This window comes from Mustela putorius, unplaced genomic scaffold (assembly GCF_011764305.1).
Source record: "Mustela putorius furo isolate JIRA1106 unplaced genomic scaffold, ASM1176430v1.1 tig00000813_pilon_pilon_pilon, whole genome shotgun sequence".
Taxonomy (NCBI): domain Eukaryota; kingdom Metazoa; phylum Chordata; class Mammalia; order Carnivora; family Mustelidae; genus Mustela; species Mustela putorius.
The window spans coordinates 1,261,082-1,276,931 of record NW_025421485.1 but is presented as its reverse complement, the minus strand read 5'-3'; the positions used below and the strand labels follow the sequence as shown (position 1 = coordinate 1,276,931).

The window sequence follows — 15,850 nt, the reverse complement described above, 5'->3', positions numbered from 1 at the left end:
ATATAACTTTCAGGACACAAAGTAACAAGCAGCAAGGTAGTAATAAATACAGAAACAGAGGTCCTAAGGATAGTGAATGATTCTTCATTCAACTCCCATACACATATGGCACAAAAACACTGTTTCCTTAAATACAACTTGAAATATTTTTATACTCAAGTCCCTTAAATTCAATGAATAAAACTTCTAATTAGTAGACTCCAAATTATTATACTTTTCTATTCATATCGCCACTATAAACTGATGGTATTACCTTATAATTCTATAATTATGTGTTGGAAAAAATTTTTAGTCCTAAAATTTTTAATACAGTTATTTAAAATTACTCAAGCATCTTCATATATGCATATAAATGCTAGTAAAATATATTTGACTTCCTAAATGCCAAATTAGGAATTTCAGGCTCCAACACAGAAAGTTTCATGCTTCATTGAAAGCTCTAGTGCAGTTTGATCTAATCCAGATATCCTATCAGAGGTAATATGCCCAAAAAACGGAAGTCAGGAGTATAACAAACACTATTTGCTGACAGACATAATAACTGTTGCAGGAAATAACATTTCTTGTGTACCTTATGGGTAGGAAGCGCTTTAAATGGTTACTCTAACATGAATCCCATTAGCTCATGGGTTAGATACTATAAATAAGAAAACCCAGGGTTCAAAGAGTACACAGCTTCTGAGTCACAGGCCCATATTTGAACACAGGTCCACCAGTCTTCAAAATCCAGGCTCTTAATTACCCTACCACAGCTAGCGATCCCTTTGTATTAAGAAAATTCACTCCCAAGAGAGTCAAACAAATAGGAAGTCAAACTGCAATCGACCACTGCACATATGAAAAGTAACGTTTCTTGGGCAGAAACGTTACTGTAGTGCATCAGCACACCGCCAACAGACTAACATTTTTCTCACCTGAGAATTTGTTCCAGTTGGTCTGCCATGTCATGAAGAGCATTTGTTACCTCTGTTTTGTGACTGAAAGATTAAGAGAAAAAAATTAAGTTTTAGTAGTAGTTTCTTACATAGAATATAATACTCAAGTGAAAAAAGATATGATGTTTCCCTTATAGTTAATATACAACAATATTACATTGCTGGGCAAAATGTTGGTCTTATTTCTGAACATCTTCAGCTCTGCCTACTTGTGCTCTATGTCTCTAATAAATAAATAAAATCTTAAAAAAAAAAATACAGGGTTTTTCCTTTATGAATTGACATCCATAAACATAATTACTATAGATGTTGTTTAGCCAGTGGAATATGTTGCCTACATAAGATGCACAAAAATTAATTAGGTTAAATAAGTGTTCATTTCCTAAGTGATTAAAAAAAAATAACTACTAAAAATGAACAACGAACCACAGGCAGAATAAAATTGATGAACTTGGCATGAAGAGAATTACAGAAAATATTTGGAAGCTCTATATTTTAATAGTAGGTTAATTTAAAAATGTTACTTAGAAAATTGTAAATATGAAACATAATCATTAAGAAATACATGGAAAACAGAGTATCAATCTATTTTTGTATTTACAAAAAAGTCTGTTAGATCAAAAGAAACCATTAATCTGAAGCCAAGATTTCTTAGCCTACACTCTCTTCAAAAACACACTAATTCTGTAATTATAATGTCTACATAAAATATGTTCTTTTAATATCATCATTCATTGATACTTCATGGTAGGCAAATTACTGTTTAAAAATTAATAGATTAGCTCTAGTTGATATTTATGCTAGTTTGATCTCACTGAAAAACAAGGTCTAAAACACTTATTCCTAAAAATTATACGTGTCACTTGGGAGTCAATGAGCTTGACGAGTTGATTCAAGGACAACAAAGGAGGCACAAAGCTGAAAGACAGACTATCAAGTTTCCCAGCAAAGCCATTTAAGGAAGAGACTTCCCACCACTACTGCCCTCTGTCACAGACATTAAGAGAAGCCTCTGCATCTCTTTTTACCCTCTAGGGAGAACAATTTTACTACTAACACCTGATAGCCACTGGGTTGAGGTTTCTAAATGATGAGTAATGACATTGCGCTACAAAATCTGTCCATACAATGCCTTTACCAGCCTTTTGCTACCTACTGACAGCCCATATCTCTCAGAGAGATACCTACGGTTCCCAGAGGCACACCTGCTATTCCTGCCAGTCTTTACTAAGGATGTGAGATAACCTATGGTCATATTTTTGTAAGTCTGGGTAATAAACACGTGCTGAGGCCCCCTACATGAAGATTCCCTAACCCTAGATGGAGGAAGGCAAAGACATATTAAGCGCTACCACAATCTCCATTCAGCTCTACCACTGACAAGTCTAACTGCTTGGATTCCTTCTGGGTGGTCAGTACTGAGACCCATGATGAGGCGATGAATGATCAGGATCTCTAAACTACCCAACATTTCTGTAACATACTAGAATCTAAGATGAACCTACACACAAAAAAATCAAAGCTTAAACAAGAGGACAAGCTAGGTGCTCACATACGAGGCGACTTCTCAAGCACTCCTACACTGAAAAGGCTTTATCTTGTCACAAGGCTTACAATCAGTTTCTTAGTGTCTTAGATATAAATTAATGATCAAGAATCACTCAACATGGAGGACAGTCCCTAACAGTGAAGGCAGATATACAAACAACCAGGATATGAAAAATGAGAGACCGTGGTGAAAAAGCGTGTAGTGCAGGGAGCAGAGGAACAGAGTTTCCTACTCTGAAACAAGAGTAGGACACTATCTTATTTTAAAAGTTCTTAGAATTTAAATAAGAAAGTCAAAATAAATCTTAAAATTCAAAAGATGGATGAAAAGATAAAACTGAAGAAACTCCCAGATCATTTAACAAAAGATCAAAAGGTGGGAAAAAGAATAAAAAAGGCAGTAAATAAAGAAGTATTAAAAAATAGAGAAAGAAAAAGGAAGGGAGTACAAATAAAATTACCAAGGAAACTTATCAAGGAAAAAATGTAAGAAAATTTCCCAAAGCTCTAAAGGGCAGGATTTTCCAAATTGGAACAGGGGGTCTAAATGAACAACATAACAAATTCAGAGTCACGATGAAACACATCTTTACGATATTTCAGAACATCAGAGATGAAGAGAAGGCACGGAGATATCCAAAAAGGAAGAAAAGCCATCTAGAAAGTAGTGATTTACAATGGTGTAGGACTAATTGACAATCCTGGGAGGAGGGGACAAGACTGATGCCTTCAAAACTCACAAGGAAAAGATTATAAACCTAGAACTGTATATAGCCAAGGTTTCTACCAAGTTCAGGGGACAATTCTGATAACTCTCTCACATGGAACGGTCTTAAAATAAAAATGCCTCCATGTAGGGGCACCTGGGTGGCTCAGGTCATGATCCCAGGGTCCTGGGATCGAGCCCCGCATCAGGCTCTCTGCTCAGCGGGGAGCCTGCTTCCCCCTTTCTCTCTGCCTGCCTCTCTGCCTACTTGGGATCTCTCTCTCTGTGTCAAATAAGTAAATAAAATCTTAAAAAAAAAAAAAATGCCTCCATGTAATCTTTGACAGGAAACTGTTAAGATTGTGTTCCATCAAAATGAGAGAATAAGTAAAGGAAGGAGAAAAGAAATTTCAGAAATGCAATATGTAACACGAGAGAGAGACAAACCCAAGCCTCAGGATGGCAGCTGTACAGAATATGGAACAATTAACCCACATCAAAGCAAGAGAAAAGACATCCAAGAAGGATGTTCCAAAAGGTACAGAGGGAGAGAAAATGGGGAAAAGGGAAGGAACTGAGATGTGTCTGACTACAGAAAAGAGCTTTCTATTTCCATCAGAAGAGGGAAGGAGATAAATGGAAACAAAACAACAAAAAAGGAAAAGGAAATTTCTAAAAACAAAGGGGGAAAAAGAAAAACAGGAAAAACAAAAAGTTGCATACAAAGGAATATAATCATACCCAGATCTGTAGAAACAATATTTACATAATATAATGATGAAAATGCTACCCTAATTATACTGAAAAAATGGTAGAAGTAGGTATGGGGGATGGGTAGACTTCCATAAAGAAGTCAACAATCACATAAAACTGCAGCCACCGCATGAGCTGTCTTAGAGGAGGCAGGCAAAGACCAGAAGAAACACATTCTCTAAGCTGGTGTTTCCTGTGAGGAGACACGGGGAAGGTGGGGCAGCAAACAGCTGTTGATCAATTACAAGTTTTTCAATTTCTTCACTTTCACTATGTGCATATGTTACTTTATAGCTAAAAATTAGGAGAGGATTATGTCTCTTTGGACTCCATCTTTTTTAAAATTTTTGTTTTAAGTAATCTCTATACCCAATGTGGGGCTTGAACTCATGACCCTGAGATTGAGAGTCACATGCTCTCCTGATTGAGCCAGCCAGGCACCCCCTAGACTCCTCGATCTTGGATCAGCATCTCCATGACACAGACTTTTCACAAAGTGGAAGGACCAGCTGACTTGGAGAGTGTCTCACACTTTGCATTTACTTGACCGTTTCCTTCATGGTGTGATTTAACTTGTTCCCCCTTCTCTGCATCCGCTTGTCATCCTGAAGGCCCAGAGGACTGACTAGAGTAAGAATGAACACCTTTACTTCAGACTGGCACCTCACAGGAGGCATGTAACACCAGGCTGATTGTGACAGCACATCTGGTAGCTTAATTAAAGGTGACGGCAGTCAGCTTCTATTTTCGAAAGCTAAACTTCCCTTTTGAAATGACAAAAAAAAAAATAAATGAACTTGCTGAGGGAATACTTCAGTCCCACGCAAATATCCTTTACCCATCAAACTCACATCTGATTGCAGTACCGTTGGTGACTGCATGAAACTATCTCACAATGGGGTGCAAACTTGGTGATCTCTATCATTCAGTTCACAGAAAATTAAAATTTCCTTAGAAGGAAAAGAGAGAGGGAGCAGCATTAGTCACAGTAGCCGAGATTGATAAGAAACAACCTAAGGGCCCATCAAAAGATGTATGAATCACAAAAATCTGCCATTTTCATATACACAATGGAATATGAAAGCCATTAAAAAGAAAAAAAAAAAGGAAATCCTGCCCTTTATGACAACATGGATGGACTCTGAGGGCATTAAGCTAAGTGAAAAAAGTCAGACAAAGGAAGACAAATACTGTATGATGATCTCACTTATACGTGGAATCTTAAAAAAAAAAAAAGAAGAAGAAGAAGAAGAAGAAGAAGAACCTAAAACAACAAAAATAACAAACTTACAGAAAAAGATAAGATTTGTGGCTACCAGAGGTGGGAGTGGAAGGCATGGGAAATGGGTAAAGGCAGTCAAAAGGTATAAACTTCCAGGTCTAAGATAAGTATGTATGGGGGACAATGACATACAATGTTCTACTCAAGGAACAATTCGGGAAACCAACTAAAAACAACAAAAACACTGTGATATGTTATATATGAAAGCTGTTATGAAAGTAAAAGATCTCATCACAAGGAAAAAAAACTTTTTGTTCTTGGGCGCCTGGGTGGCTCAGTGGGTTAAGCCGCTGCCTTCGGCTCAGGTCATGATCTCAGGGTCCTGAGATCGAGTCCCGCATCGGGCTCTCTGCTCAGCAAGGAGCCTGCTTCCTCCTCTCTCTCTCTCTGCCTGCCTCTCTGCCTACTTGTGATCTCTCTCTGTCAAATAAATAAATAAATAAAATCTTTAAAAAAAAAACTTTTTGTTCTTTTTTTTTGTATCTGCATGCGATGACAGATGTTAACTAAACTGTGGTCGTTTCATGATGTTCGTCGAGTCATTACGATGAACACCTCAAACTTATGCAGTGCTCTGTGTTCATTATATTTCAATAAAACAAAGAAAAACAAAGTAAAATAAAATTATGTATATTCATACATTACTACTTGAACACGATTATTATAGGCAAGGGCCAAGAACAAATAATTCGCAGAATACCACAAGCTCATAAATACGAAAAACGCTTAATTAGAAACAATTTAAAACAGAGTCATCACTGCCTATGCTCTAGATGCAAAGTACTTTTTGTTGTGGTGGTTGTGATATTTTTGTTCTTTGATGGATAATTGATCAAGGTTGGCAAAATTATAGTGATTGCTCAAACACTGCTGGAAAAACAGAAGTTTATCTCTAGGCAACAGGTTTGCAGATGATTCCATTTTCTTCTCTGTATATTTTCTATATGCCCAAAATTCTGTCTAATGAACCCTCTGGGAAGCAACATTTTCATTTTAGCTGGTAGGATGAAAAGACAATAAGCCTGGCACGCTGTAGGTTCTTACCCATATCCTCTTTGTGGAAGACATTCTAATATGTCATAGCAAAGAGCCAGCTGGTCATTTCGTTCACAGTTGTAGATGCACTCCAGAGCTACTGCCATCAGTTGGTCCTGATCGGGAATAATTTTTTGCTGCAGCTAGAGAAAAGAAAGCATGCTGTACTAAATGTCAGTAGATTTACAGTCAGTTTTTCCATAGCCCAGTGCAACTGTCAATAGAATATTAAATAGTGCCATTAATCAGCTGCAAAAACAAATCTTGATTTTTCTTTAGCTTACAGACTTTTGGGGTCTTTAATAATTCTAAATGAAATCACATTTTAATTACAGAATCAGCTAGAAAAGATAATTTGTACCCATAAGCTTCGCATCTGCTAAAAACAGATTCTTCAATTTATGACCCATTCAGGATAAAGTAGATAGAAGAAACATAGTGAATTAAAAAGGCAATTCATTAAAAGCATTTCTAACCCTAAAGCCAAATTTTATGTGTTTCAATTACAAAAATATATAAAATTCCTTAACTAATACTCAGAGATGTTTGAACCTACTATTTTCCAGGATGCATTATATATTAGTCATGTAACTAAATAGCACTGACATTATTCGAAACAAGTCACATTGCAGTGCAGCATCACAGAACATATTCTGATGCAGAAAGCCGGCTACCACAGGTCACTGTCTCTAAAGGATACAAACTTACCAGTGCAAACCAGACTTTTTCTTATTTTCTGGAATACAAACATACTATATTTGTGCCTTGTTTTTCTCATCTCTACTTCTCAGCTCACTGGATATTAACATCTTCCTAAAATCATTGTTGTGAGGATGAAATTAAGACATGAAGAGTGCTTCCATTATTACAGAAGACACCAAAATGAAAAGCTTAACCTATGCTCGCTCTCAGAGCCCTATTCAATGACAAAATAAGTTTAAAGCAATTTCCATAATAAAGATCTGGTGGTTTTCAACATCTTAGTAGAAACTGAAGAAAGTGATAGAGAGAAGCTGCCAAACAAGGCATCTGCTCAGTAGAAAAATCATATCAATAAATGCGAAGAAGAAACATTCAAGTGGGAAGTGAAGTTTTCCAAAGCAGCAGAGTTAACGGAGTTCTGTACCTTTCTTCAAGGGGTTAAGAAAAAAACATGGCGTTAATTTGACATCAACATGTGACAGAGTAATCCAAGGTTGCCAAGTGACAGACTGGTGATACAGAGCCAGAACACAGTAAAAATAATTATTATTAAAAATTAATTAAAATCACTACTTTTTCCTGATTTCTTATCATGTGCCAAGTGCTACTTCTATGTGCTTCCTGAGCGTTCATTCCTAATTCCTCAAACCATTTCCCTAAGGGGAGGCTGGGGCACTGACAGGACATGTCACTTGCTCAAGGTGCAGGGCTGGTCATGGCCAGGCCGGGAGCCTAATGCAGGCAGCCGGTCCCAAGGCCCACATGAAGCGACATGGTCTCTCACACTCCTTCATATACAGGAAGAATGGGAGAGATGGAGGAAAACTACAGTCGTAAACAACTCATACAGGAAAAGGAAAAAACTGAAAGCAGTTTCAGTGAAAGGAATACATTGGAAAACCAACTGAAACAGAAGCCTGTGTTTCTGTGTTTCTGGGACGGTTCTCTTGATTTCCTGGCTTCCTATCTTTCCCTCCCTGCAACATTTAAGTATCACTTGGAAGTTAAATGTTCTAGAATCCACAGCTGATCACGTGTGTTCAAAACCTTGTTGGTAAGCCTTAGCAGGCCTACACTGTGAAAGGTAAGAATAAGCCTTCCATCCAGTTCCTCCACGGCCTGGCGCCAACTCACCCTTCCTGTCCTATGAACCGCTAGGCAAATTTTAGTTCATGCAAATGAAATTACTTGTCTTATGTAAACACGATATTAGTCTTTTGTCTCTTTGTCTTTTTCTACTCCTACATGGAACGTCTTCTCAAAAACTTAGTTTTGCCCTATCTAAAGCCTCCCGGAGAATCCCACTTTATATCTATTTGCCCTGACTTCAGTCGGGCTTTTCCGGATGTCTAGTCTTGTGCATAAGCTCCATAAATGCTGGTCTAAGGAACACGTCCTCATGATACTCTCAAACACGGATCCTTCTCCCCTCTGTATTCCTACGGCTTCTTTTTGTTCTCTTCCTGGGCCATTTAGCAAATCTTTCTTAAAACAATCTATTATGCACATGAATCATAATGCTCAAAGTTTTAAGACACTTCCTACTATTCTTGCTCTGTTCAACTCTACAAGATGTCTAACTTCATAAAGTGTAAGACACACTTCTTATTTCCATCATTCCTGTCCTAATATCTCAGTGGTAACTATTAAACCATCATCTGCCCCACCTCAAGCCAAAAGAAGAGAGCGCCTCTAAAACTTTCTAGGAATACAGTAAGTCTTCCCCACCATGGGCAGCAGATTATTTTCCATACTGCAGAGCAAAGGTAAAATTTAAGAAAATTATAATTTGGCTTTTTAAAATGGTCTTAAAATTATGGACTACACATAAGTACATAAAGAACAGATGATAAAATATGATACCTGGAAAACCCCAGAGAATGAAGCAATACAAAAAATTAAGTGAAGTGGCAGAATGCAAAATTAGCATACAAAATTAACAGCTTTCATATATAAAAACAACAAACAGAGGAGTGAAGGTAGGGAAACGTCACTTTAAAATAGAAACAGAAAATTAAATGCTTAGGAATAAATTTAACAAGAAATGTGCATGACCTACATGAGGAACATTTTCAAACACTCCTGAAAGACAGTACAAAAAGACATGAACAAACAGAATGATACCCCCTCTTCTTGAATAGGATGACTTAACATTATAAAGATACTGGTCTCACCAATTTACAACTTTAATATATTCACAGTAAATATACCAACAAGCTATTTTATGGAATTAGGCAAGTTGTTCAAAAGTTCAGATGGAGAAACAAATATGTAAGAATATCTTTTTAAAAAGTTCAAAAAACAAAAAAAAACCTAGGGGGAAAAAAAATACAAAGGAATACTACCCTTACCAGATTTTTAAAACCCATTATAAAATCTCTATGATTAAAACAGTGCACTCTAGGGGCACCTGGGTGGCTCAGTTGGTTAAGCATCTTGATTTCAGCTCAGGTCATGATTTCAGGGTCCTGAGATCAAGCCCAATATGGAGCTCTGCACTCAGCAAAGAGTCTGCTTGTCCCTCTCCCTCCCCCTCTGTGTCTGGCCCTGCTTGCTTTCTTTCTCTCTTAAATAAATAAATAAATAAATAAATAAAATAAGATACAAAATAAAACAGTGTGCACCTAGTACACAGACAAACCAGTAACAATATAAAAACTCTAGAATGAGGGGCACCTGGGTGGCTCAGTGGATTAAAACCTCTGCCTTCAGCTCAGGTCATGATCTCAGGGTCCTGGGATCGAGCCCCATGTCGGGCTCTCTGCTCAGCGGGGAGACTGCTTCCCCCTCTCTCTCTCTGCCTACTTGTGATCTTTGTCTGTAAATAAATAAATAAAATCTTTAAAAAAATTTTTTAAAAAAACAACTCTAGAATGAGACGAATAAACAAATGGATATTTGGTATATGACAAAGGTGGCATCTTAAATCACTTAAGAAAAGACAAAACTTTTAATGAATGGTGCTGGGACAACTAGGTAGACATCTGGGGAAAAAAAAATTAGATTCACATCTCACATACAAAAGAATGAACTCCAAGTAGATTACTGATCTATCATAAAAATAAAACCATAAAAGTACTGAATGAAAATGAGTGAATTCTTCTTTAACTGGAGTAGGAAAAGGCTTTTTCACCATGACTCAAAATACAGAAGCAATAAAAGACTGTTCAATTTGACTACACATAAATAAAAAGATAAAAATTCTGGCCTGACGCGAATCACCATAAACAAAGTCCAAAGACACCCTACCAACTGGGAGAAATATACACAATACATACCACAAAAAGGGGCTCTAATTACACCAACAAATCTGAATTTCTTACAAAAGAAAATCACAAAGGAACAAAAGTCCCAGTGAAAAATGGGGGAAAGACATGATGGACAATTCACCAAAAAAGAAATAGCTCCCTCGTATGTATGAGGAAATGTTCTAATTCACTCATAATTAAAGAAAGGCAAATTTAAAAAACACTGAAATATTACTTTTCACCTACCACACTGGCAAAAATTTTAAATACAGCACAGTTCTAGAGGCACTTTTCCATTCCCTAAGGAGTGTGGGCCCAAAGCAGGCAAGCAGGAAATTGCAGGCAAGAGTTTCAACTGTTATGTAGACTCTCCCATCTCTACCACTGCTGGCACACAGGCCTAGGTCTGCACCCAAAGCTTCCAAACTCGGGGCCCTGGAGTACTGCACTGCAGGAACATGTGAGAATTGGGAGTGGGAGAGTCCTTTTGGAACTTGACAGTTCCATTCCTGATCAGATGAAAGTGACCTTCGCCACTATGAGAACTGCAGGAACTGCAAACCAACATGCAGAAATAATTGTAACACAGATCAAGAGGCTTTCTATCAGAATCACTGGATAAATTGTCAAATGCATATCCCAGTTCCATATCCCCCAAATTCTAATCCATTGTATCTGGGTTCAGCCTAGAAAACTCTATTTTTTTTAAAGCCCATAGCTCCCATACACAATGCATTAAAAGAAGAAGAAGAAAAAAGAAATGCTAGCATAGAAGACTGAGAACAATACAAGAAGGCAGAGTATTTTATTCCCAAATCACCTTCATCCAGACTTGCTTATGTTCCTCTGTAAATTCCACTTTCCAAAGGGCCATGCAAATAAAGAGCAACAGCTTAACATCACAGGTGAGCCAGAGGAGTGCTTAATCAGGATGGTATAAAGGAGAGGAAGAGTTTGAAGCACATGTTACAGTTAAAAGGATAAATATGTGTTTGTATTATTGTTCCCGAGTGCTCACTCCCTTCTTTCCAAGACAGGATTATGCTTCCCTCCTCGTTAACAACAGGCTTGGCTCAGACTTCCTCTGGACTGTGAAAAAAGAGATGATGTAACTTGATGCACTCGGAGCTAAGCTTTAAGAGTCACTGTGTGGTTCTGCTTTGCTCTTTCGGTCCTGGGCCACAGCTTAGAAAGGGGCCTGGTCTTTTAGCCAAGTCATAACAAGACATGGAACAAAGCAGAAGCCCAACCACAGCCCATACTGTGCCTGTGGGAAATGAATGTCTGTCATTCTAAACTACTCGGATTTGGTGATGGTTTGTTAATGCAGCATAATTTAGCCTGAGCTGCCTGATACAGAAACCATTGCTCCTGTTTCCTGCTATATTCTATAAACACTGTGCTTGACTCATGGCAGATCCAAGGTACCTTCTTTCCGTGAAGAGTCAAGTAAAATAAAATAAAAACAGTGCTCCAAGCACAATCCTAATAAAGCAAACAAATGTTAGCAAATGGTCTAGAGCATCATCATGAAACCCAGTTTCAATCATTCACCCAACAGTTGCTTGACTAAATTTACTAAGCACCTACTCTCTGCAAAGTGCTGACTTCCTGGTAATACACAGAAGCCTGAGACATAGAGAACACACGTAGGGAAAAAAAGGGAGGAAAAGAGAAACACGCGAACATGAATTATGACACAGTGTGATGTGGGTTATTATAGAGGCAAGGACAAGACCTGTCATCGCACAGAGAAGTCACAGGTCTCCTAGCAGAGAGAATCTTGAAGGACAGACAGGTGTCTGTAAAGGGAAGAAAAAGGAAGCTGACCACCCCAAACAAAGGAAAGAGTCTCTAAAAGCAAAAAGAGGCATGAAAAGCCAGACAGCATGAAGACAGGTTGAGAAGGTCAGTGTGAGTGGACTAGCACAGCCACTCTCAGAGGGAAATGAGGCTAAACAGACAGACTGGAAAGAGACCACAAAGAACCTTCTAAGCCACCCAGAGAGCCCGACATTTACCTTGTAGACACTGGTTTCCCACAGATCATGACAGGATCAAATTTCCGTTGGGGAAAGATAATATTGAGAGAGATATAAAGAGGAGAGATTGGAAAGGAGGAGCCCAGCAACCCCATTGTTTTCTGCTTTGATGTTTACATATTTCAACAGAAGCAAACGGCTGCATGTTTTATTCAAAAGGCACATACTAAATTGCCAAGTGAAAACAACGAAAAGCTGACGACACACAAAGGATTTCCAAGGCTCTGTAAGGAAGAAGAATCACAAACAAGATTACTGGAAGGAATTTAAAGTCACTTCTTTCTTCCTCATAAAACATTCATATTCAATCCATCCTGCTGCTCGAACAGTGCTCCGCTGTCAGAAGTAACCCACCCTCGGCCAACAGCAAACCACCCAATTCAAAATCAGAATACTAAGTGGGAACTGCCTATGAGAAGATGGAAAATTTTAAACAGCCAAAGAACAGAGACATGTTTGACAAACAACCCTTTTTCAGAAATGAAGAAAATGTGTAAGGTTAACTAAGCAATGCTTTCTTGTTTTTATCCTGGTTATATGGTCTGTGGCCATATACTTCGGAGGACTTCAGACTGCTGCACAGGCTAGCTCAAGGAAGTGCACTCACTTAGAATTTAGGATCGGAAGGGGCCTTACATGGCTTCTGCTTGAAACCCAATCCAAGGCTTTGAATAGGACTACAGTGGCGCTGCTATCCTACTTCCTGCTCGAGCCCCCTCCAACAGAAAGGGAGCCACCATCTCTTAAAACAACATATTTGATTTATGGCTAAATTAAGAGGTTATTTACTTTGCAAAAATATGCTGCACTTAATAAAATGACTTACGGCCACTGAATCTGAACAACCATTTGAATCCCGCGGAAGTACAGACCTATAAATACAGCTGACCCCGGCACTGTGAAGGTCCGCTTACTCATAAACAGAATCCAGTACTGTAAATGCATTTTGTCTTCCATATGACTTAATAACACTTTCCTTTCTCTAGCTTACTGTTTTGTAAAACTAATCAACTGTTTATGTTATTGGTAAGGTCGACAGTAGACTACCGATCGTTAAGTTTGGGGGGGGAGTCAAAAATTATGCACAAATTTTCGCCTGCACAGGGGGTGGGGGACTAGTGCCCCTAAACACTGCATTGTTTGAGAGTCAACCATATAGTACTCTCAAGCAAATATAAAAATTATTAAGAATAATTATAGATTTCCTTATGAGATTTTCATAAATATTTTCATAAATATGAAGATTTTCATTATATTTTGAAGGTCCTAAGGGGCAAGAATCTTTTCCTCTTCTGCTGGTGTTAGGGTAAAGCTTAATGATGAAGAACACAGCTGTGAAATTAGAAGACCCATGTGTTAAAAAAAAAAAAAAGAAGAAGAAGAAGCAGCAGCCCACGTGTGAATCCAGACTCCACTCCTTACTGTGTGACCCTGGGCAACTGCCTGACCGACCGCTCTGTATCACAATTTTTCTCTCCCTCCGATGACAAATAAAAATACCCACCTCACAGGATTGTTATAAGGATTTAATGAGTTAACACTTGTACAGAGCCTGTCTATAATAGAATTCAATGCTCTATCAAGTATTAGTTTTTCTCATCTTGACATATATCAATACATATAATCAACAGAAACAGAAAGTCAACAAACTTTGGAATAAAGAAACATGAACTCCTAAAAAAAAAATGGACTGAATTGAAACATGTTTAAAGAATACATGAGAACCTATGATTTTACTCATATGTGGAATTTAAGAAACAAAACAGATGAATATAGGGGAAGTGAAGGGGAAAAAATGTCAAATTGAGAGGGAGGCAAACCATAAAAGACACCGAACTCTAGGGGCACCTGGGTGGCTCAGATGACTGGGCGTCTGCCTTCAGCTCAGGTTATCAAGTCATGTTCCCAGGGTCCTGGGATCGAGCCCTGTCAACGGGCTCTCTGTTCAGTGGGGAGTCTGCTTCTCCCTCCCCCTGCCTGCTGCTCTGCCTACTCATGCTCTGCGCGCTCTCTCTATCAAATAAATAAATAAGATACTTTAAAAAAAGGACACTGAACTCTAGGAGACACACTGAGGGTTGCTGGAGGTGTTGTGGGTGGGGGTATAGCTTAACTTGGGGCAAGGTCATTAAGTAGGGCACTTAATGGAATGAGCACTGGGTGTTGCATGCCAACGATGCATCACTAAACTCTACCTCTGAAACTAATAATAGACTATATGTTAACTGCGGCGCCTGGGTGGCTCAGTGGGTTGAAGTCTCTGCCTTCGGCTCAGGTCACAATCCCAGGGTCCTGGGATTGAGCCCTGCATCAGGCCCTCTGCTCAGCAGAGAGCCTGCCTCCCTTCCTCTCTCTCTCTGCCTGCTTGTGATCTCTCTCTCTATCTGTCAAATAAATAAATAAATAAAATCTTTTTTTTAAAAAAGGCTGTATGTTAATTAATGTTAAATAAAATTTAAATAATAATAAGAAAAGAAAAGAATAACATGACATCCGTTTCCTTTTGTTTAAAGGGGAATTACTTATAAATCCTATTATAACAAATTGGCAAATAAAACCTAATTCTGCAGAGAAAGAAGCACAGAGGTTCTTAAAAAGTTAGTTTCTACTTACATCCGGTTTGGAATGCTGAAATATCTTCAGGGGAAATTTTAAGTCCCCTTTAGCTAACGTTACTAAATACTCCTTTAATAGCTCGTTAGCCACACCAGGAGACTGTTTCTCACAACGATGAAGAAAGGGAACCATCCACTGGTAGGCACTTGTCACATATTTGTCCTCAGAACACTGCAAACACAATTAACCAAACAAACACATTCAATACCTGATTATTCCAGACAAGTTCTAAACCTCACATATGATCAAACTAATGTGAAACAACAGAAGCCCAACACTTACTAAAACAGATACCCCAGCTCGCCTCAGAGGTGAGTTGTGAGGGACCCAGCGTGATCATGGTCCCTCACAACCTACACCCTGCTCTGGAAGACCAACATGCTACTACTACAACTCCAACATGAGGTCTCCCAGAGCAGAGAGAGATTATACCCCAAAAATGTGTGAGAGAGAGAGAGAGAGTGAGTGTGTGTGTGTGCGCGCACACAGAGAGAGAGAGTGATCATGGATAGGAAGAGTGAAACAGAAAAAAAAGAGACAGAGACAGGAGCACTGCAGAGCTCTAGAAGGGAACCACTTGAGGACCATCTTCTGTATAAAATCCCAGAATCTCTCCCTTTTCCTTTCCTGTTTTGTTTTGCTCCTTTACATCCACCTTCACAAAACTCCAAATGCTACACATGATTTTACTCATTCTCCCTGACTTTACACAATTCCTTCTTTTATTTAATCCAGAAGATCCACCTAAGTCCTGTAAAAGGAGTCTTACCTATAATACAAATCAGTTTTCACTGGGTGGGTTTCTCGGAAGTAAAAATTACTAAACCAAAGGGAAGGGAGTGCCTGAGGGAGAAAGATGACTAGAAGAAAAAGGAAAGAAGATGAAAAAGAAAGTACAGGAGGAAGGAAGAGAAGAGACGAGACGAGAAGAGAGGAAAAGAAAGAAGGAAGGGAGGTGGAAAGTCAGTCAGTCAGGGAGAGAA

The 15,850-nt window shown here is 38.6% G+C and overlaps 1 protein-coding gene across 5 annotated transcripts in view; it reads right to left on the bottom strand.

Moving 5' to 3' along the window:
* NBAS (NBAS subunit of NRZ tethering complex) overlaps nt 1-15,850 on the bottom strand; it is a 316,898-nt gene that overhangs the window by 171,075 nt on the left and 129,973 nt on the right. For all 5 annotated transcript variants that reach the window (XR_006608058.1, XR_006608057.1, XM_004745820.3 and 2 more), the window contains 3 exons: nt 14,865-15,038; nt 6,269-6,402; nt 915-977 (listed from right to left, as the gene is read on the bottom strand). Coding sequence is in view for 3 of the 5 variants with exons in the window: in XM_004745820.3 (XP_004745877.1) it covers nt 915-977; nt 6,269-6,402; nt 14,865-15,038 (371 nt within the window). In the remaining 2 variants the exon portion in view is untranslated. The remainder of the gene's footprint in view (nt 1-914; nt 978-6,268; nt 6,403-14,864; nt 15,039-15,850) is intronic.